Source organism: Aulonocara sp. 'chitande type north' Nkhata Bay, linkage group LG7, assembly GCF_057382095.1.
Source record: "Aulonocara sp. 'chitande type north' Nkhata Bay isolate Kocher_YH1m ecotype deep benthic linkage group LG7, A_spYH_male_GT1.1, whole genome shotgun sequence".
NCBI lineage: Eukaryota > Metazoa > Chordata > Actinopteri > Cichliformes > Cichlidae > Aulonocara > Aulonocara sp. 'chitande type north' Nkhata Bay.
The window spans coordinates 6,642,399-6,664,207 of NC_141350.1; the positions used below are offsets into that span (position 1 = coordinate 6,642,399).

A 21,809-nucleotide genomic window follows, 5' to 3' on the forward strand; every position below is an offset into this window, starting at 1 on the left:
ACCTCAACCTGTGTAAAATGCTGTGGTGGGACATTAAGACAGCTGCACATTAACAAATGTCCACAAACCTTAATAAAAGTAACAATGGAAGTGGAGACAGCTTCGGCAAACAAGCACAGGTGAAGGCAATTAATACAATCAAACACTGGAGGAAGTAAAACTGAATACAAGAGGTGGGATACAAAAGACTATCAAAATAAAACCAGGAGTGAGAATAGCACTAAAGAGGAAATGTAGATGCATAAATTAAAACTAGGGGAACTGACACATGATAAGACTGAAAACACTCAGGAAACAAATGCAAATGGTACTAAAATATAATCAGAATTGAAAACTCAAAATGTTAGGAATAACTGAGAATGTAAAACCAAACAACACATGAAACTAAGAACAGTAGACTCCGAATAATTTCAACAATCAGAAAGTTTAAAGTATGGAATGTGTAACAAGATTTATCCTGCCCAAAAACAGTATTAATATGGGCCCAATATTCCAAACAACATAGAAATGGGATGCTTGTGTTTGGAATATTTAGGGTATTATTGTGTCACAGAAGTGAAATTTCCCTTCAATCACATCCTCACACTCACAATCCCACACTCCCTGTTTTTCCCATTTATTTAGGTGTGATAATAATGACATCAACATTTTTTAAGCCTGAGCCTGAGTGAAGCTGACATCAATTGTAGCACATAACTGATCACTACTTTGTTTGTCACATTTCATGCCACCAGAAAGAGCAAAACACGCTCACTTTCATTCATGAGCAGTGACGTCATCTCCCAAGTGCGGCGAGGGGAGTTTTCAGGAGACCACTGGTAGTGGAACTCCTTGCAAGGCTGGGCTGAAACCTGAAGCCTAAGAGAAGTGAGAGAGGGAAATTGAGGAAGAAAGAAAGTTAAGAGAAAAAGAGAGAGAGAAGAATGGAGGGAGGGGGAGGAATGAAGGGCAGAGAGAAGGTGATGTCAGCTGAGTTCAGAAAGTAAACAGAGTTCCAGACTGAAGCATGCTTTCTGCGGGACGGAGATTGCAGCTGGGGAAAACCTATGGGGGTATCCAAACAATCCCCTGGATCACCATCTTTGTCTTTGGGAAGGGGCACTGGCTTCTCTTCATCTCTGTCTTCATTTCCATCTCCTTGCCCCAAGGGACAGCCTGGCCCTACGGTAAAGAATGGCAATTAATTTACCTTCACCACTCTTCCGTTTTACTCCCTCTCCTATCTCTGTGTTTGGCGCAGCCTCTTGGCTCTTTGTTCTTAAAAAGCCGGCATCAGCACTCTTGCCATCCCCTCTTCCTTTCCGAGTGCAGCGGCGCTCAGCAACATTTGTTGAACAGTGACAGAGAGCAACCCAGTGATTTATACCGTTTTTTTAGGCAAGCAAAGAAAAACACAGCTGATCAGCTTGTGTAATGTTTGTTTTTAAAGTTCTTGTTATGAAATACAGAGGAAGGCACTGTCCTGTGTGGCTTTGTTTATTGTCTCATAAAAAATGGGAAACTCTAGGAGTCTTCATATATTTTCCTTCTCACTGTGGTTGTTGTTTTGTTACTAAATAAAAACAAAACAAAACAAGAGTTGCATGTTGCCACACATTCCTTGTGGTGAAGGGAGACTGTTGCAGTTCTAATAGAGCAGCTGAATCTTGCCAACATTTTCTCCTTTGTGCAAAAGCTTCCCTTTAACGTGTTATCTGAGGGAGTTCTCCTAGAGACTGAGATTTACTCTGCGTGTTTACCCTTGAACTGCTGCAGGAAGACATGAGTCATGTTTGAGACAATCATGCTGACCGTGGTAATGTGTATACCATACGCCGTCTCCAAGGCTCCGAAACCAAACCTCTGGCCTCTGTTTGATTCTTCGTTGCGTGACTCATGCAGTAAAACACTCCCTTCAATTTGTAATATTGGTAAATGTGGCAAAGGGCTTGGCAGAGTGCAACTGCATTCTGCTGTAGTGATTAAAAGAGTTTCCACTGACTGATTTACCAACTTTGTTGTTGTCAGTCAGCTGAATCATTGTCAGCACGGCCTGTTATATAATCGTGTCTAATCAGCTGATGAGAGATGTTTTCTACTGAGAAACCTAAAATAATTTCAAGATTTTTGCATGCAAGTCCTGTCTTTGTGGTTTGTTTACACTCATGCTCGCATGCGTGCGTGAGTGTATTTTTTATTTTCGCATGTTTTGGCGTTCCCTCTGAATGTTTCTGAATTGTGCAAGGCTTCCTGTTTAGGATCTTCTGCCCACCAAACACCCTCCCCTTACTGTGTGTTAAGCTAAAACATACAACATTTAAGAGCTTCTGAGTACTGGGCAGTAGGACATAATGGTGAAAGCAAGCAGTTGTAAAACTCATATTAGTGTGTGTGTGTGTGTGTGTGTGTGTGTGTGTAGGGGTGGGGGTGTGGTGGGGGGGATATGGCACAAACTTCAAATTACATGATGAAAAACACTGGCCTCTGGCTTTGGAAAATTAGTGTGACATGTCAGATTCAAGTTTCATAGTTAAATGCTTAAAACAAATGTGCACACCTCAGACTCCATTCACCACAGTTGATGACAGGATTGGGCTATAGTGCACGAGTTGTGCTACAAACTACCAATTACATCATGCTGGAAAAGGTCAAACTACAACAAAACTACCCCAAGGAGTCCAATTTTAGAAAACTATTTAGAAAAAGGAGAATATCCATCTATTCGTAAGTGCGTGTTCAAAACGTGTCACTGTCGGCTATTAAGTGGTTCTTTCTCAGGCTGAGATGGGCAAGTTTGGGGAGCAAATGAGCAACACCCACCCTTTTTGCACATGTACCATACAGTGTGTGTGGTAGTGGTTGCCTGACAACTGTATTGCCTGTGCATGCCTTCACAGCTGTCTGGATAAAAGAATAAAAGCAGTGGGGCTTGTCAGAGAGGGCTAAATTAGATTAGGTAAGTAATGGTCAAATCTTTTTTTGTAGTTGCAGTAAAAAAAAAAAGGACTAACTGTATAGTTATAAATGTCTTTGAACTTTCAGAAAACTACTGTTGATAATAGAATAATAGTGTATTTCTTTGGGGTTGTGGTTTCCAATTATAGGAAAGTTTATTCAAAGCTATTTCCAGAATGACCACTGGGATCAGCACTCCAGGATCAGGATGTATTCAAGGTCACAGCGACCACAGAGCTCCCCAGGGAGTTTCCTTGTTCCATGATAGCTTAATGCATCCAACCTCAAAATACAAAAAAGACAGCTGCTGTGGGCAGTAAGGAAATGAATTACACAGTCACAAATACTGTACATACACATACACTCACAGCTGCTGTAGAAACAACAGTTATTACCGTGTGAAATAAGCTCCATTTTGTCAAGAGGAAACTAACTATTTACTCTAATACTGTCACCCTTAAACACAATCAGCACATTCTATCTTCTTTACATTTTCTCAAATGTTAAACTATTCTATTAAAAAAAACATCTGTCAAAACATGAGAGTAAAGATATACCATGTATAACAGATGTGACTAACCCATATTATTATGCAATGATTTTCCTAAGCATGTCAGATTCATCCTGAAGTTCCCAACTGGTGTCCCGTCTGTATTGTGGTCCTGCTTGGTTTAGAATGAAAACAGAGTGAAGCAAGACTCAAGCTGATAAGAGTTCCAGAGTAGTAAACAAAGGAAAAAAATAGACAGTAATTGGCTTAAATTCCACAGCTAGCATTGTGCCCAGTTGCATCTATGATAGTGTCTTGAGATCAGATTAAATCTTTATTGGATAAGTTATCTGAAACTCTGAAGGCAGCAATTAATTTGTTCATGTCAACGAGAGTATAAAAAAGTGCTGCAAGAAACGCTTTTAATGCAACAAATGCAGATGCTTTTATTTTTAGCTCAAGTCAAAGGAAAATGCTTCCAAAACCATGGAACAGTTTAAGAGCAGATGGGGTTTCTGAGTCACTTGCGAGCCATCAGTCTTGCTGGTTCTGCATTTTAAAATCTGTGAATATATTTTTAATATAAAACATAGAATGAAACTGAACAATATCATCACAGTTATATATTTTCTAAGTGGCAATAATCACAGGTTGTTGTGGATAAGCCTCAGGTAAGTATGCCAGCAGGGCATTAAGTCCAGACGCAAGGTCACAGGAAGGCTTTCTACCCCTGATCTTACTGCTGTCACTGTAAGGATACACATAAATACAGTGAGCAGCAGAGTCAGCTTCCTTGAAAATGCAAAGCACTTGAAAGTGCCATATGACGCATAAAGTTATGACTGTTTATTGTTATAACTATTACTATTTTTATTTCTGTAGCATCGCTAAATGTTGGAGAGTACATTTAAGAGCCTAACATATGGGATGGAAAAGACAAATTAAAATGTCTTTCTATGTCTGCATATCTTCTGTCACAGAAAATGCTAGTTATGCACAGGGAAAATATGTAACAATGTAGAAATGTTCGAAAATACCATAATACATATTTGGCACGCTGGATGAAAATTGTGGAAGGCAGCCTTAAAGCATTCCACAAAAGCAAACCTTGTTTTCAGATAGATTTCTTCTGAGCCTTCCTACCCTCTCTGACAACTACTGTCATCACCTACAGTTTGTGATTAGAGACAAGGGGTAGATAAAATAACCACAGTCTTGGGTTTAATTATAGGGGTCTTTGCATGTTGCAACATTCATTGCTTGTGTTTGTGTAAAACAGCTAGAGGAGACAGGATTATGCAATGGAAGACATTAGTAAAACCCTTCCAAACCTGTTCAGACCTTCCTAAACTGCTGTTAAAAAATAAAAATACACATTAAATTTTTACTCTTGAGTCTTTGGTTCCCTGCTAAAATGAACAAATTCATCTCAGAGCCATGTAAAAAATAGCTTTGCTAAATGCATCTTAAAGAAAGGACATAGCAGTCCAGAAAAATATCGATGCTTTCCAGCATGTGTCCTACCGCCGCGGGAGATTCCTCGGAGTCATGGTTCAGTGAAAACATAACAGCCTTATCAACAGAGCTGGAGGTCAGCAAACTGAATTCAGTCACAGTGTATAAACACTGAAAACATGGCTGCCCGAGTTTAGTTTCCTCAAGTAGGCACAGAAAGAACACAGCTTATGGAAATCTGGGAACCGATCCTGTCATAAATGCATGCACAGTGATGTCACTGGACTGCTGAGGTGAGAGGGAGTAATGTTTTCCAGACTTGGCTGAAGAAATAAAAAAATATTTTTGTTGTATTCCACTGTAAATGATTGTATTCTTGTGAAAGTGCGCTAAGGGCAGATGACGGACGTTTCTACAGTATATCAAAGGCAAGACAAATGGCAGTGATCCATGTAATGACATTACCAAGACCACTCATAAGTGCTTCTGTGTCTTTTATGTTTATGTCCTGTGAATCAGATTTCATGGTCTTTTTGGCCACTGTCCTTAACATGAAAGCAGAAAAGCTGTCCTGTAAGAGGGAGTGATAGTGTCAGCAACTCTTAATCTACACATGGCAGGCATTAAACTTTGACAAATCCCAGTGTATGAATTTTGTGGTCTGGGTCATATTGTAATCATAACTGAAGTGATTCTTGAAATATAGTTACTTATAGCTTGGATGGAGTCGTGTTATGCAGTAGCAACAGCTGTGAGCCATTGGCTACTGAATGCAGAAGGTTACAGATACTTCTAACATAGCCATTTATTTTCACAGAAGGCTACATAAACAACACAACCAATCACATTGCGGATCTTTTCAGTTGTTTTGATCAAGTGTCTGGGGATCTCCGCTGATTTAAACAACCATAGTTCACAGGAATTAGAGGGTTCTCCTTCTTATGCAGTAAAAAAAAAGGATGAACTTTTGTATCGAAAAAGGTGATTCGTTCCAGTTTTTGTTAAAAAACAACAACAAGCATGCAGTAAATGAAAGAAACAATTTGGATTCTTTTTAAGGGCGTTTGAGCAAAAGCTACCCAATAAAACATGCGCAATACCTTTTTGAAAACATTCTTATGAAACAGCAGTTTTCAATTAGAGTATCATAAAGTTGTTTGCTTATTGTGGCTAAAAACATGTCTTTGTGACTGTCCTAATGAGTGTTAAACCCATCGAATTTTGTGGTTCTCACATTTGGTCAAAAGAAATCCACAAACATGTCAGTCTGAGAGGAAAGAAGGAGACTTTTTCTTTTTCCCCCTTTTCTATTTTTTTTCTTTTTGTCTCTGGGTGACAGTCCAAGTTAAACAAAGAAGATCATGCATAAACATCAGCTTTGATTTACTGACGTAATAACACACAGTGGTGGTAAACTGCTGAGACTTTTGTGGTTTCCTAAAAAGGAGCGAGAAACCGTGTGACAGTGGAAATAACTAGAGAGACAGTGGCTCAAATAAACACTAAACTGAATCCTTCCAGTAACCCTTTTCTGCTCACATTTTGCAAAAAGGTGAACTATTAATTTTGACTCATCGTCACTGCTAATGAAATGAAGGTTACACAAACAAATTGCTTTTTGCTGAGATATCGTCTTCTTTAGATTACAGGCACTTGTACAACCACTGTCCAGGTCCGGAGTGGAATGTTATGTGCAGAGGATGCTGCGAGTATGATGTGATTCGCTGTAAGTGTCCCCTCCAAGGGACTCCAGTAGGCTATGCAGTACCCTGTTGCCGGAATGCCATCAACGAGTGTGATCCCTGCATTATCCACCCAGGTAAAACCAATGTCATTCTGATTAAATAATACTATGAATCTAATAAAATCTCGAATTATTTCTTTTCACTGAAAGAAGCTGTTAAAATATCGAGCATTGCCTTATAAGTATGCATCTGTTGGAGCGACCTTCGTGAATATCTTGAGTATCTGCCATGTTGTTTGTGCAAGACCAAGTGCTATCTATCATCTGTGCAGCTGTTTGCACTGTAGCATGACAGCGTGACAGAAAGACTGAAAAGAACTTCTGTATTTGTGTGTAAAATAATTTGTTTCCAGGCTAGCTTCACACTGGCTTCTTCTCTTGACTGACTGGCAGAATCCTCTGAAAGCTGACAGGATTCAGGAGTGAATGAGCACACTCAAAGCTTTGATTTGTGAATGAAATCAGACTAGAGCCTTTTGTTTTTTATTCACATAGATGAGTTTGCATTTGCTGCAGCTCCAAATCCTCTTTTTTCCTTACATGCCATTTGCCTGTAGAGGTATGTCATGCCTTTTTTCATAGTTCAAGCATGCAGAGTTTTTCCTTTATGGGGAAGAAAGCAGCTGTTCAGAATTAAATGGATGCCTGTACATTACTTTTTAACTGTTGAACACACACAAAAAGTGTTCCAACCTCAGCGTACGACCATAAATCTCCACATGCACATCCCCGGCCCGTGCGTTGTTAAAATCCATGCCTCCGCTTGGGTCAGATGTTGCTCTTCACAACCCCATGGACGGGACAGCTTCTTAAGTGAAAATCCAGCCTCAAAGAAAACTGTTTCAACAGGTTTTCTCCACATTTCTATTTCAGGAAGCAGCGATATGTTTTCACATTCTATTGCAGTGAAAGAGGACCTTAACGAGTTCAGCAGAGTTGATGCAAAGGGAACATTTTAGGGGTTGGTGGGTTTGTTAAAATTCAACAATACAGCATAAGCCATTCAGATAAAGGCTTCTTTATTCTTACATACAAACACATCTTCGGGAGATGATTAATGTTATTTGCTTTCATTTATCCACCTTTATCTTCTACTTTACTGTAGTTTTGTTTCTGGCTCTCGTCTTTCAGGTTGCAGCATATTTGAGAACTGTAAACGCTGCAACAATGGGACATGGGGCCCCAGGGATGATTTCTTCATTAATGGCAAATACTGCGCAGAATGTCGACCTGGCTGGTCTGGTGGAGACTGCATGAGTAAGTTTTTTCATCCTTCCCATTAACAGATCCTACGGCTTCACTCTAAATCATTTGTTTTACTTTAAGTGAAATGAATACCACGTACTATATGGTTTTTCCATCTCTGCTGATTTATCTCCATCTTGGGAAAGCTGTGCCAACTTGGAATGCAGTCATGCCCAGGAGGTTTTCCATAAGGAGCTAAATGACAAGTCAGGAATCCTATAGAACTATTTAAGATGTTAGTTTTGGACACTGGGTCTAGCTTTTAAATGCAAATATTCTACCAGCGGGCACAACAAACAGACATTTAATTAAAAGCAGAAACCTTCCAAAGCTGCTGAATGCCTTTGTTCAACTTGTGTGTGTGTGTGTTGTGATCATCCTTATTTATGTTGCTTGTAGGCTCTCTGCAGTGACTTTGAAAGTCTAAATGCAATTACTGTTGTCTTAATGCTAAGCAAAGCATTTGAAAGTGGCTCTTCAAAACAATAATTAAAGCAACTGAAGTAGCTGCCCAAATCAATATTTTCAAAATTAACTTTCTGTGTTTTCCAGAGTGTGGAGGGGTGATCCATAAACGACAGGGCCACTTGGTCCTGGAGAGCTACCCCAACAATGCTAGGTGTGAGTGGACCATACAGGTGGACAGGCCATTTACTATTGAACTCAGGTAAGATATTAAGATACTTTCCTCTGTAGGTAGTTACTGGTGTTCATTTTCCTCTGTGTTATTTTAGAATAGTTAGTAGTACCTTTGTTATAGAACTATGCAAAAGCCTTAAGCTACTCTTCTTTGTATTTTGTGGCTAAGTTCTTCAGGCTTTCTGATGATCATTTCAATGTTTTCTTTTGACATTGGCTACTTTTTCATTTTTTCGGTCCAGTCACTCGACCTAACTATTTTCAGTTCAATTCAGTTTTTATTTATACAACAACATTCTCCTCAAGGCACTTTACATTGTCCCTATAGACCCTATGATAATACATACAGAGAAAAACCCAACAATCATATGAGAGTGGTGACAGTGGGAAGGAAAAACTCCCTTTTAACAGGAAGAAACCTCCGGCAGAACCAGGCTCAGGGAGGGGCGGGGCCATCTGCTGCGACCATTTGGGGAGAGAGAAGGAAGACAGGATAGAAGACATGCTGCGGAAGAGAGACAGGGATTAATTTTCACAGGAATGTTTTTATGAATCATTCAAGTATAAAAAGGCACCAGATTCGAGAGATGCGTCTGGTGCCTTTCTCAAGTTGTCTGTTATGTGTTTATCTATAACAGACAACTTAGCAAAGAAAACATTTTAAATCGTATCTTATGGCACCTACTAGCAACCTGCTGCAAAAACACACAACTGGTTTATTTAATTGAATATATGAAAAATGTCAAAGATAACACAGTTTTCCAGTCATAAGCTAGAGCTTCTGAACCAACTATAGTTGGTTTAGAAGTTGGTTCATTGAGAATCAACTATGAGATGTTTACAGAAAACCTGGCAAACCTCAGCATGATGCAGTGTGTCCTAAAAAATGAGGAAACTGGACAAGTGGAGGGCAGCAAAAGAAGTGGCAGGCCTAAAAAGAAATCTCTCTGCAGCAGATGAAAAGTATCTGGAAAGTCCATGTCTTAAGGGGTAAGAACAAATCCACTAAAGACCAGACACGTGCAACAGAATGTGGAAAACATCTGACTGGCAATTGTTTTGAGCATTTTTCCTAAACAGAATCAATACAGTAAAATCATACCTGGATAAAACACAAAGAAACACTATTAGTCACAGATTGGCCCAGACCTCAATTTTATTGCTGCAATGTGATCATCTTGACAGAGAAAGGTAGCCAACATCAAAAAAAAAAATATATGAATAAAATAAAAGCTTTCAAGTGTCTTTCAAGAAGCCTGGAGAACTACTCTCATTGTTTTTACCTTATACACTGTATTTCCTTATACGCTTGTACAAATTTCAATAAATTGCAGCACCTATTTTCCATTTTTCTAGCCACTTAAAGGGTGGCTCGAGACTTTTTCAGATAGGTTGTGATTATATTTTGTGATGGCAGTCTTATTCATCTGAAATAATGACCTGTAAATCCACCGGTGGCCCTGGTTTTAGCTTCACTTCCATAAATACTGTATCTGATAAATATAGTGACATTTTTATCGTGAAGATGCTAATATGTTGATTTTAAGCAGTTAAAATTTGTATGATGTGCCAACATTAGTGCCAAGCACAGTAATACATTTTAAATGAAATTCTTTAGAATTGATGATTGTTGGTGGGTCATAATTACCCTTCCTAGAGACAGCCTGCAGCAGTGCTACAATAATAAATTTAAGGGCTCAAAAGCAAAGGTGTTAAATAGCAAACAACAACAACAAAACAAAAAACAATGACCCAGTTATTGTGAATAATTTTCAGATTGTCAACAGTAGTGAAGTGCTTCCTACCTGAAAGTCCTTGGAAAACCATCCTACTGTTGCACACCAGCTTGTAAAAAAAATAATTAATATCAATTTAACCATTGATTATAAATACAGAAAAGCTTTGAGTCTGTCAAGTCAAGTCTGATTGGCTCTCAATCCTCAGTTATCTTCATTGTCCATCTGCAGTAAATATTATCAACTGGCCTGGTTAAGTCAAATTTCCACTCAGCTGGAAGATGTATGTTGAGGATTGATGGCAAAGAGTTTGGAGGTTTGGAAACCATAACACCATTTTTTTTTGGTAAGATTATGGCCTCTCAGTCCTGTGATAAATTTCTATTTCTGTTATTTTCTCCATTACACATACAGATTTTATGGGCAAGTGTTTGTGCAGGTTTTTAGAAGAACAAAAGCTCCATACAGCTAGGTTCAGACCGAGCATGCAGTTCCTGATGTCTGGGCTTGAAGTGTGTGTGAAAGAGACTTAATGATTGCAAGGATTTTTTTTAAAGCTATGTATGAAGTGCTTCATTAAAATTTACAGCCATGATGCATGTGACAAACTAAAGAGAAGGGCCAAATCCTTCTTGAAGGGCAATATAAGTGCAGCCATTGTCACATTTTAATAACTTTAACCAAAGTGCGTTTCTATTTTTAAACCGACTGTTGGAAAATGTGTTTCTGCCTGACCAACTTAGTAATTTCCTCTCTGAAAAAAACAAACAAACAAAACAGTATGTTGATTTGAAATGGAATGGGTTACACTGTTTATTAGCAATACATCCTGCCTATTACAATAATGAAATGGCACTGATATATGCAAATAATGAGCATTCACAATACACTGAACTTTACTATTTCAAACATTCTTTAGAGGTTTCAAGGCTCACCCAAACCACAAAGTTAATAATAGGCATCTCATTTGATTTGCTTTTGCCTGTATCCGACATGACCTCTAGTGATCCCTTTACTTTAAAATCTTTTTTTAGTTATTATGCATGAACACAAAGATGAAAACACAAAAATAAATTTTAAAACTAGCCTAAAGATAATTCAAAGCAAATGCCACAGTGATTCTACTGTATAAAAATGAACAGGAAGAAATGTAGGCTGTGAGCTCATTGCTGCCTCTGCTGCCTATTGAAGTTCAGGCTCTGGCTGCTGGGCTGGGGTCAGCACGCACTCAGCTTTATCATCAGTCTGGGTTCTTGACTAGCTTTGTGTTAGCATGCTGTCTGTACAGAAGCTCGCAAAGAGCTGAAGTTCTGTTAGCAGTACAATGCAGTTGCTTCTGCCCTGGATGTGGTTTGCACTTTATTTTTGTTGCACTCTGGTCCTGATATCAGCTGACTGTAGCAAAAATGTGCAGGGAGAAAAAAGCATGTTTGGTTGATTTTTCTTCTTTCTATCTGCCGGGCATGCAAATAACTGAAGAAGATTTTTCACACAAGATTGTAACACAAGTAGCAAGATTTGTAACTGTAATGTGATTACTGAATTCAGTACAGCAATGCATTAAATTACTGTATTTATGAAAAGTTAAATGTAAAACACAGTAATGTGTTACTTTGGAAAACGTTAAATCCAACACTGGCTACAACAAAGCTTTTTAATCTGACTTAGTTGCATCTGACAACAAAAAACAAAACAAAAACAGTTCAGAAATCTAGCTTTCTAAATGCTGTGCTACCTTGTAAATATAAGATTCAGTGAGATGGAAAGGAAAACCATTAAGAACTGTAATTATTTTGTTAACTTTATTCACATCATCAGCATCATGTGGACACAAATAGCATCAAGACAAAAATAATGAATAGCAAATTTTAAGTCTAATGTTGAAGCAAATCCAGACCCTTGATTGGATACGCAGTAGAGAATAGATGGTTGGATAGCCTTGGGTCATTTGTTCTACTCTCTGCCATTTCAATCTGCCACGATTCTTGTATTTGCAGGTTCATGATGCTGAGTCTGGAGTTTCACCATTCTTGTCATTATGACTATGTGGAAGTCCGAGATGGAGACAGTATCCACTCGCGTGTTATCGGTAGATACTGTGGGAATAACAGACCTGCACCAGTTCACAGCTCTGGCAACAGTTTGCATGTTCTCTTTGTGTCTGATGGTTACAAGAATTTTGACGGATTCTTTGCCACTTTCCAAGAGAACTCAGGTAGGTTACATAACAAAGTAATATCTCTTCTACTATAAGAACAGTGCTTTTCTCCTTTGCTTTAAAGTACCCTTGCCAATGTACCATACTTCCCAGCTGCAAATTTTAAGCCCTCTTAAATGAGTCGTCATGAAAGAAAACTATTTTCTTTAAACCTAAAACAAAATCTTGATATTTAGATTGACCTGGAATCTTTGCTTTTGTATAGGGAATAGATAAGAAGTTGTTTATAAACCCTTCATGAACAATGGGGTTCTTTGGAATCACAACAAATACAAACAAGAAAGACGTTTCCATGGTATTTAGTGTCCAGTACCTAATAAAAGCTCCTAATAGTGCATGACTAGCACCTACATTTTCTGGCAAAAGACTTTGTCATGGGTGTTGAGTCTGTTAACAGCCTGTTTACAAACCAAAATGCCCTCACTTCACAGAAATGCCCTCGTTCTCAAGGTCTAGAACTCAAAAACAGACACACACACATGTTACCAATGCCTAAGCCAGATGTAGTAAAAGTAAACAGTGGGCTTTGGAAATGAAGTTTTAATTATTTCAGCTTTGAGTATGATTCCTGGATGTAGCCTGACGTCTGCAGCCACACATTTCAGCTTTCTATGTTTTTATTTTGATAAAGACAGTCTTTCTGTTTGTACCCTAATGTATGTTCACAGCTTGCAGCTCTTCCCCTTGCCTGCATGATGGGACATGTATCCTAGACAGTTCTTACTCTTACCACTGTGCCTGTCTGGCTGGCTACACAGGCAAGAGGTGTGAAAATGGTGAGTCTGTAACATAATAGGGGACTTTGGTGAGCAAAATACTGATATTTTGGAGAAAATATATTAAAGTTGGAAATTAAAATAAAATCCATGCATGTTTTAATCACAGGAAAGACTAAACCAGTCTATTTTCCATCTTATGAGGCATTGGAAAGACATGCGTCTTAATGTACTGAGGCTTACAAAATCCCTAAATTATTTCAGTAATTTTCATCTGAAAATCGGCACGCCTAGTCACAACAAATTTACAGAGAATTGATTTCTTCCCTGAGGCTTTTCTTTACTGTTGTTGCTGCCCCAAAGCAGGCAGTGATTCATTTTCACAAGGGAGAGGTTTGTGGTCTGGACTGAGATCAGGCCAGCTGCCTGCTACAGTCATACGGTCAGGACTGTCTGTGTTCATATGTGTTGATTTCAAGTTTCACTGGAAGAAACAGCAAAACCCAAATGGCCACCTAACACATATAGATGTGCAAAATTAAGCAATTTTCTTCTGTTGACAGATAAATAGGGTAAATGACAAGAAACTAACTGAGGAAAGAAGGCAGCAAGAGGAAGTGGACAAGGAGAAGAAACACAGAATAGGTTTTGTCGAGTGGTTATTGTCAAGACATTTTGTTACTGTACTGCCACTTTATACCACCTAAGTTACCAAACCTTAAGTTGGCCTACAAGGCACTACAAGGTCTTTTAGTTATAGATGTCTGGTGTGTTTTTGTATTCAATACACCTCTTTTAAGATTCTGCAAAAGCAGACTTGGTGAATTCCACATTTTTTCCTTTGGTGTTGTTTTTCAGGGCTACATTCAAGTCCATAAAACTAATGGTGAAACAATTCGACTTATATAACAACAGAGAGTATTTTCCACTGGAGGAGACACCCATTTTTTTAAAAAAAAAAGGCTGTTTGATTTCACACAGCGTGCATTCATCTGTATTCTCACGAGGAATCCTCAGCTGTTAATTTGAATGGAAAAGAGCTGCAGCAACGTTAATGCCTTACATTTTGTGGTGATAATGTAGTCTGTATTTCTGCCTGAGTCAGATGGAGAATTTCAAATATGAACCTGACCTTAGCCATATTTTATGCCTTCTGTAATCACCCTGTCATCTGTCGAAAGCTAAAAACTCATTTGGTACGAGACAGTGTGACACTTTATCATAAAAAACAGGAAATGCTTTCTCTTCTTTTTCTTTTCCCTCTCAGCGTCAGTTGAATTGATCTTTGACAATAATCAGTTTCAGTATGCAGTAAGTAACTCAGTTTCCAGAGAACTTGTGAAAGAAACGATGATTTACTTACAGTACATGTTGTGATGTGTAATATGTTAGCATTCCACTCTAATGACTCCACATTTATTTTGATTTGTCTTTGAAAACATTCGTATATAAAAGACATGGGAAAAGAGCAACAATGCACACGGCACCTCTGGGCACTTCATGGTTTTTTATACATATTCAAAAGAGGTCAGCTACAGTTTATTTCTCTACTTTTGGTTTGCCAAGCGCATTCCTTATCCCCTAAAAGACTGAAGGTTGGAAATGCCGTTCAGTTATAAAGATTATAGGGAGGGTTCTTTGGTTTGGAGCTTAAAAACCACAGACAGTGCCTTTCATGGATCTGATCCCACTTAAAGTCAACAACATAACAAATCTCCCAAGACAGCCTCATAGAGATATGATAACTGTTGTCTTAACACATGCTTTGCGAACCCATTCGCAGGCCTTTATCACAACATTTGTGTGCATATGTGCAGCTGTGCTTAATGATTAAGGATTACAGTGCACATGCAGAAGAGTTTTCCCCAGACTGTTTTATTTTTGCAAGAGGTTCTTCTATGGGACAGTTGCACACAGTATTCCATAAACACATTACCAGTCTCTACTATCCGACTTCCTAAAAATCTCTTTTACGGCAGTGGAAAATTGAACATTTTGACTAAAAGGGCTTTTATTGCATCTATTTCTTCCTTATTTACAAGCCATGTGTTAAAGTCATGCTGTTAACTGTTCGCACTTTGCGATGATGAGTGAAATTATTTATTAATGAGTCTCTGAGGTAGCAGGCAGTGCTTTTAAATCTCAGGAAACTTTTGAATTAGAAAAATTGAGTCTTTGCTTTATGGACTACCTGTCTGACCTGTAAATAGATAGGAAAAGAAAGAACTTGCTGAAACTGTTTGTGGGGTCTCAACTGATTGTTGAGGTATGTTTGAGATGCCTCCTATGCGTTGTAATTTTGATGACTGGACATTTAGTTCGGAAAAAGGGAAACTTTGTGTGTATATAAATAAACCCCACATGTCTGTATTTCTCGTCAGTGGTGGGCTGCCGCAGGCCTCCGGTGCCCACCCACGGATCTACAGAGGGTCTGTTTCATCACTCTGGTGCACGCATCACTTTTCGTTGTGACCCTGGGTTTGAGCTGAAGGGGTTTCGTCATGCCATCTGCCTGAGTGACGGAACATGGAGTGCGCCTGCTCCAGACTGTGGTAGGATAATAATACAAATAGGTTTTTTCCCTCTTCAAAATAATTACAATTTCATATCTGGGAAAGTCATACAGTATGCGTGTCTTTAGCTTGCATCTGGATGCCATACATATTGCCTCAAAAATGGTTTAGCTCATGGAAAATAAATATGATTTTTTTTCCTTTCTTCCTTCAGTTCCAGTGGAAAGAGTCTGTGCTCTGCCACCCAAGCCAGCCAATGGGGACCACTTCTTGGTTTATGGGCCCAATGATGTTCTCATCGCCTTACAGTACTTGTGCCACCAGCCATATGAACTCAGTGGGGGCTCTCAGAGAACCTGCCTCCCCAATAACACCTGGAGTGGGACTTCTCCTGTTTGCATTAAAGGTTGGAAAATATGTCTTAATAACTGTAGACTGGAGATGGATGAGTCATTTTGGGTTTTTTTTAATAGTAAGCTGTTAATAGATGAGAGAAAATGACTCAATGCCTTAGAGCTATTCATTGTACAGGCCAATGTACAATGAATAGCTATGACTATGAGCTCTTAATAATCTCTTTTATGTTTTTCTTCACAGTGAATAACACTCTTAATGAAGCAGAAAAGGACAAAGTAAAAGAAAAGGGCAAAGAGACAGATATTTACAGTAACAAAGATAAAAGTAAAACTAAAGAGAAAGAAGAAGAGAACACAACTAGCGAAAACGAAAGTGTTGCCGGAAAAGATGTAAACACTGAGCAGGAGAACACAACAGCAGTCGACGGGGAAGATAAATATAATGGGACCACTCCTGGGAAAACTGTGGTTGAGGGCAGGAATGAAGGAGAGGTAGATGAGAGAAATACTGGCCCAGAGAAGCCATCTGGAGGTGGGGAAGATAAAGTGACTAGCGAAAGCCCAGATAACAGCCTAGATTACATGGTTGAAGAGAAAGAACCAAAACAACCTGAAAAAAAAGAAGACACAAACTTTGACAAGGGAAAGACAGATGTTACAGAGGTCCCTGTGACAAAAGACAAAGGACAGGAAGAAAGTGAAAGAAAAGAAAAACAGGTGAATGGGAAAAGAGATCCTGACAAAGTGGGCCCCAATGACACCAAGCTCAGGACGGTCATATCTGAGGGTGAAAACACAGTGGAAATGCCTGAACTGGAAATGACAAAGAACAACACTGTTTCACATGATACCGAGAGCACAAGTAAAGAAAATAATACCATAGGGTCTCTACCGCCAGGGAGGAAAATAATTCCAACTCGTGTCAACATCACCCTGTACAGAGCCGAAAGTGGGAAACCGAAGGAAAAATCAACAACTGCGAAGGATGAAAAGGAGAAGGATTCAACTGAGAAAACAAAGGAGGTGGAAAGAGAGAAGAAAGAAAAAGAGAAAGAAAGGGAGCGAGAAGACAACCAAAGCTTCACCGGTAAGAGAACCAATGACGACACTATGAATAATTGAGTGAATGATTATCTGCTTTTATTTGGCCTTCACTCTCACCCACTCTCTGTTGTCCAGAAAAAAGCTGCCCAACTCTACCTCGCCTTTACCATGGCTACCACCAGGTGGTGCCAGGTTTGGAGCCTGAAACAGTAGAGTTCAAGTGCAATCAATCTTATGCGCTCAGTGGTGATGACCGACGCACATGCCAGCCGGATGGCACATGGAGTGGCAAACAGCCCCTCTGTGTCAGAGGTACCAGTGCCTGCTTTGCCTTTTTATGGAATTAATTATTAAGATTTTGTTGTTTGGAGATTTGTGAAAAAAATTTTTTTAAGCATATACAAACAGCATTTTTTCTTTCTTTTTTTACTGGACTGGTGTGTAGGTTTCAGACATATTGAAGCATTAGAGGACACTGTAGTGTTTGAGAACAAAATGAACAGTTAATAGATGGTTGTGGATGTTATATCAGTCTATTAAAGTTGTAGATATGAAAATGCTGAATAAACGCTTATGCTAAATGTTATTAATGAAAGGGTTCTGGCAGTAAAATGATCCATCAGGGCTAGAGCTGTAAATATTAATTAGTTCTTAATAGATTTTGGCCTGGGTGCCCTGTAGCTCTTTGCCAAGAGGTAAGTGGAGAAACTGTCCACTGGCACAGCTTTAATGAATAAATTAAAGAAACAAGCACAGCCAAAGTAGGCCATGTGAAACAGCATGCAAAACATGCCTCTATTAATACAATTTAAAGGCTTTTAGGTGAAAAGCATTTAGAAATGAATTTCTAAGAAGATGGTTTAACATTGTGGGAAAAGCTCCTATTTTATTTTTGGCTAAGTGTTACATATACAGATAGATTCCACATGCATCTTTAGCAGAAAAAATACTGCAACCAGCAGCCGGTTGGCTTGCATGTAGTGTCACTTTTCCGAATTTTTTGTGCATATTTCATATGAATGGGTTTTTTAAACATATTTGTTTATTTGCAGCATGTCGTGAGCCCAAAGTCTCAGAGCTGGTGAAACAAAAAGTTCTGCCCCCTCAGGTACCATCCAGGTATGATTATTAAAACATCATCTTATATAGAATAACTGACAACCAGAAATATATAGTATTGTGTAGGTATGTATGCCATTTAGCTGAAGAATTAATATTAAGGACTCATATAATGCATTTACTACATACCTTTGGCATATTTTCCCCCTCAGAAAGACACCCGTGCACAAGCTCTACTCCTCAGTCATGGGCCAGCAGCCACAGTTGCACAGTCCCACTAAAGCCCCCCTGGTGCTTTCGCAGTTGCCCCAGGGTTTCCATCATCTTTACACACATATAGAATATGAGTGTGCATCTCAGTACTACCACCACTTTGGCAGTCCACGTCGGACTTGCTTGAAGACAGGGAAATGGAGCGGGCGCCATGTCTCCTGTTCACCAGGTGAGGGCAGCAGAGGACCACTAGTTGTCAGACATTTTTAATACAGTGATTTACACCCACATAACAATCCTGTGCAGACATTAAAAATGATGATGTGGTAACTTAGACATAGCGTTTTGATGGCAATTTATATAATGAAGTAATATTTGATGATCATATACAAAAGCACCTTCTAAAAGCATTCTTGTCTCTAATTGCTGACATTGATTAAAGCATTTTTGCACAGCCTTTTTACTCCTCAGTGAAAGCTTGCTAAGAAGCTAAGCTCAAATTCATAAGCTGGTATGTACAGCACAGCTGTGACATCGGTGCAATGACAGAATTTTCAATAAAAGACGTCAGATGTAGCACTAATGCCTCTTGTTTCCATAAACAGTTAGAGTGGAGAAGACTATAACAGCAAAGTTAAAACACAGCTGATGTAATGTTGCTATCTACACATTATTATTTCATCATATTAAACAGTGAAGATGAGCTGGTTATATTAAATATATATATATGTATCATGCATTATTAAAGTTGTTAATATTTCTAGCTGTTAATTAAATACTGAATATAGTGAATATACGCCTATATAAACAACTTATTATCTTACTATTCAAGATTATTACTCTTTATTTTCTTTACTGCATTCTTAAATTGAATTCCCTCTCTATGGGATATGAGATTTGTACGGTAACAATCACAAAATGGACTGCCCTTTTTTAAAACAACTTTCCTTATTACTAATGTGAAAAAAAGCAATGTTGTGAGCACTGTTAAATAAAACACATCAATAAATACTGGAGGAAGGTTCATTTTTATATGGTGCTATATGGTACTGAGCTAAGAAACAACACCAGATCAATGAATAAAATCCTTGAATAGTCTGCTTCTTTGGTCTGATTTTGTAATTCTGGTGAATTGGTATTAGTGTTTAGTGTTTAAGTGTATACAGACAAGGTACCATTCTATGTTATGTGCAAATTGTGTACTTAAAGATGACGTTTTCTCACTTCTTCTTTCAGGGAGTCACATTTCACATGGCTCTGTAGCCTTTAAGTGTTTTATATTCTGCTCCATCAATGCTACTACTTTAAATAAAAGCAGTCCCACAGCTCAAAATGTTGACTTAACCTCAGTGCAATTTCAATTTCTCCTGTCTTGTTTTTCCTGCTGTCCCGTTGATAATGGTCTCACCTCTCATCCTCTTTGGCAGTGTGTGGGAAGCATCCAACCTTTGACACAGAGAGGCCAGAAGAGGCTCACTGGCCTTGGCTGGCTGCCATCTACCGCCGCTCCACCAAGGGTACAGAGACCAAGGTGACCAAGGCAGACAGCCAGACAGGGTCCCTGAAGAAGGATGGTGGAGCAGGAACTGGCAAACACAATCAGGCTTTTCACTGGCAGCTGGTCTGCAGTGCAGCTCTGGTTAACCAAAGGGTTCTGGTCGTAGCTGCTCACTGTGTGACAGATCTGGGCAAGGTTTTTCCCCTGGACACTGCCACAATAAAGGTGGTTGTGGGGAAGCACTATCGTGATGATGACAGGGAAACCAAAGGTGTTCAACACCTGCGGGTAAGCACTTGGAAGTCTTGTTATTCACACAATCCCTTTTGATAAAACTAAGCATGTCTTTTCTCCTTTCAGGTGGCCTCCATTGTTATTCATCCAAACTATGACCCCAATATTCTTGACTCTGACATTGCTGTGATCAAATTACTGGACAAGGCAAGGATTGGAGAAAAAGTCCTGCCTCTGTGCCTGTCAGAAAACCAGGAAGAAGATTTGACATCAACTCAAGGACTTGTGACGGGCTGGTCTCCAATGCCCGAGTCAAGTTTAGGCCCTGATGAGAAGGCTAGGGTTGGGCTCGTTCACCTTGCTGATGTAGTCCCATGTGAGCAGCAATATGCTCGTAATGGTGTGCCAGTCAGTGTAACAGACAATATGCTGTGTGCCAGCCAAAAGCCCGACTATGGACCATCTAACATATGTCCCTCTGACACTGGGGGAATTCTTGTCCTCCCTGCCCTCTCTGAGAATCAAGTCAATGATAACCGAAAGCCTGGTTATACACAGGCGCAAGGGGAGAGCAAAAGGCTGTGGAGACTCCTGGGACTGGTGAGCTTTGGCTATGACCAAGGGGAGTGTGATCCTGACCTCTACATAGTCTACACACATGTAGCCAGCTTTAAAGACTGGATTGAGAGCAATATGAAATAAACATCTTACAGTCCTCTCCTCTGCTTAATCTCTATTTTAGTGAATTCATTCTGTCTAATCTATTTTTATGCACAAGGGCATTTTCCTACTAAACGCAGAACCAACACTGGACATCACAGTGCTCAAACTGAAGGGGGTGCTAGCACATTAGATGTGCTGATGCATCGGTCCTTTATCTGAAGACTTTAGTGTTCAGGTCTTTCAACCTGAGATTAAACACTTGAAACTGATAAGAAAATCATTCATCTGAGTATTTGACTGTTAATGGTTTAGACTGTAACCTCTGTTATGTATATATGTTGTAATGTACTGAATTATTATATCAATTCAAGTGACTCCAGAGATGTACATATTTTATTGAAAGAGAAAAATCATGACATTTTTATTAAAGGAAAGGTTGGTGTGGTGAAGCTTATGAGACTGGTTATTCTTATCCTTTCACACGGTGTAAAAGTCTTTATGACAAATATATTCCATAGACAGATTCGGGTACATTGAAAAAGCACCTTATATTTGCTTCATGAAGTACACAATGGAATGAATCTGGGTCAGAGCAGCACCATTTTCACAACCATAAACATAACAAGTTATTCACAGATCATTTCCCAAATCAATTACCTCCATTGTGACTTTTCTCCATTATACAACTTCCAAGTGAGTTTGCATAGACAAAAGACCTGCAGCTTATAATGAGTTAGAAAACGGGACAGTAAGCAATGCATTACTGTAGTTTTATTCCATTTATGCACACGGTGGAAGCTGGTGAAACACTGCAGTCTTACAGCATAGACAAAAATGACCTGAGCTTTCATTTCCAGCTGGCTGCAATTGCTTTGTGTCATTCCACCCAATATAATGTTTTAGCAAACACGTTTGTGTTTAGTATAACATCTACTTATTACTTTTCAAAAACTATTTGGCCTTTTACAGTTCAACAGGAGATATTAATAATGCAAGGTCACAACTGGAATGCCGAACTGGTGGAATTCCCTTTTTCTCTTCACAGGAACATC

General features: G+C 39.1%; 1 protein-coding gene across 1 annotated transcript; it reads left to right on the forward strand.

Moving 5' to 3' along the window:
* Positions 1-846: 846 nt before the first annotated feature.
* Positions 847-21,211, forward strand: pamr1b (peptidase domain containing associated with muscle regeneration 1b). The gene is made up of 14 exons (XM_086298217.1): positions 847-1,166; positions 6,522-6,698; positions 7,755-7,880; positions 8,421-8,535; positions 12,241-12,458; positions 13,130-13,237; positions 15,559-15,729; positions 15,905-16,096; positions 16,288-17,133; positions 17,226-17,402; positions 18,143-18,209; positions 18,362-18,591; positions 19,790-20,148; positions 20,221-21,211. Exons 1-14 carry the CDS (start codon positions 1,007-1,009, stop codon positions 20,794-20,796), a joined length of 3,522 nt encoding a protein of 1,173 aa, XP_086154343.1. The 5' UTR covers positions 847-1,006; the 3' UTR covers positions 20,797-21,211.
* Positions 21,212-21,809: the final 598 nt, after the last annotated feature.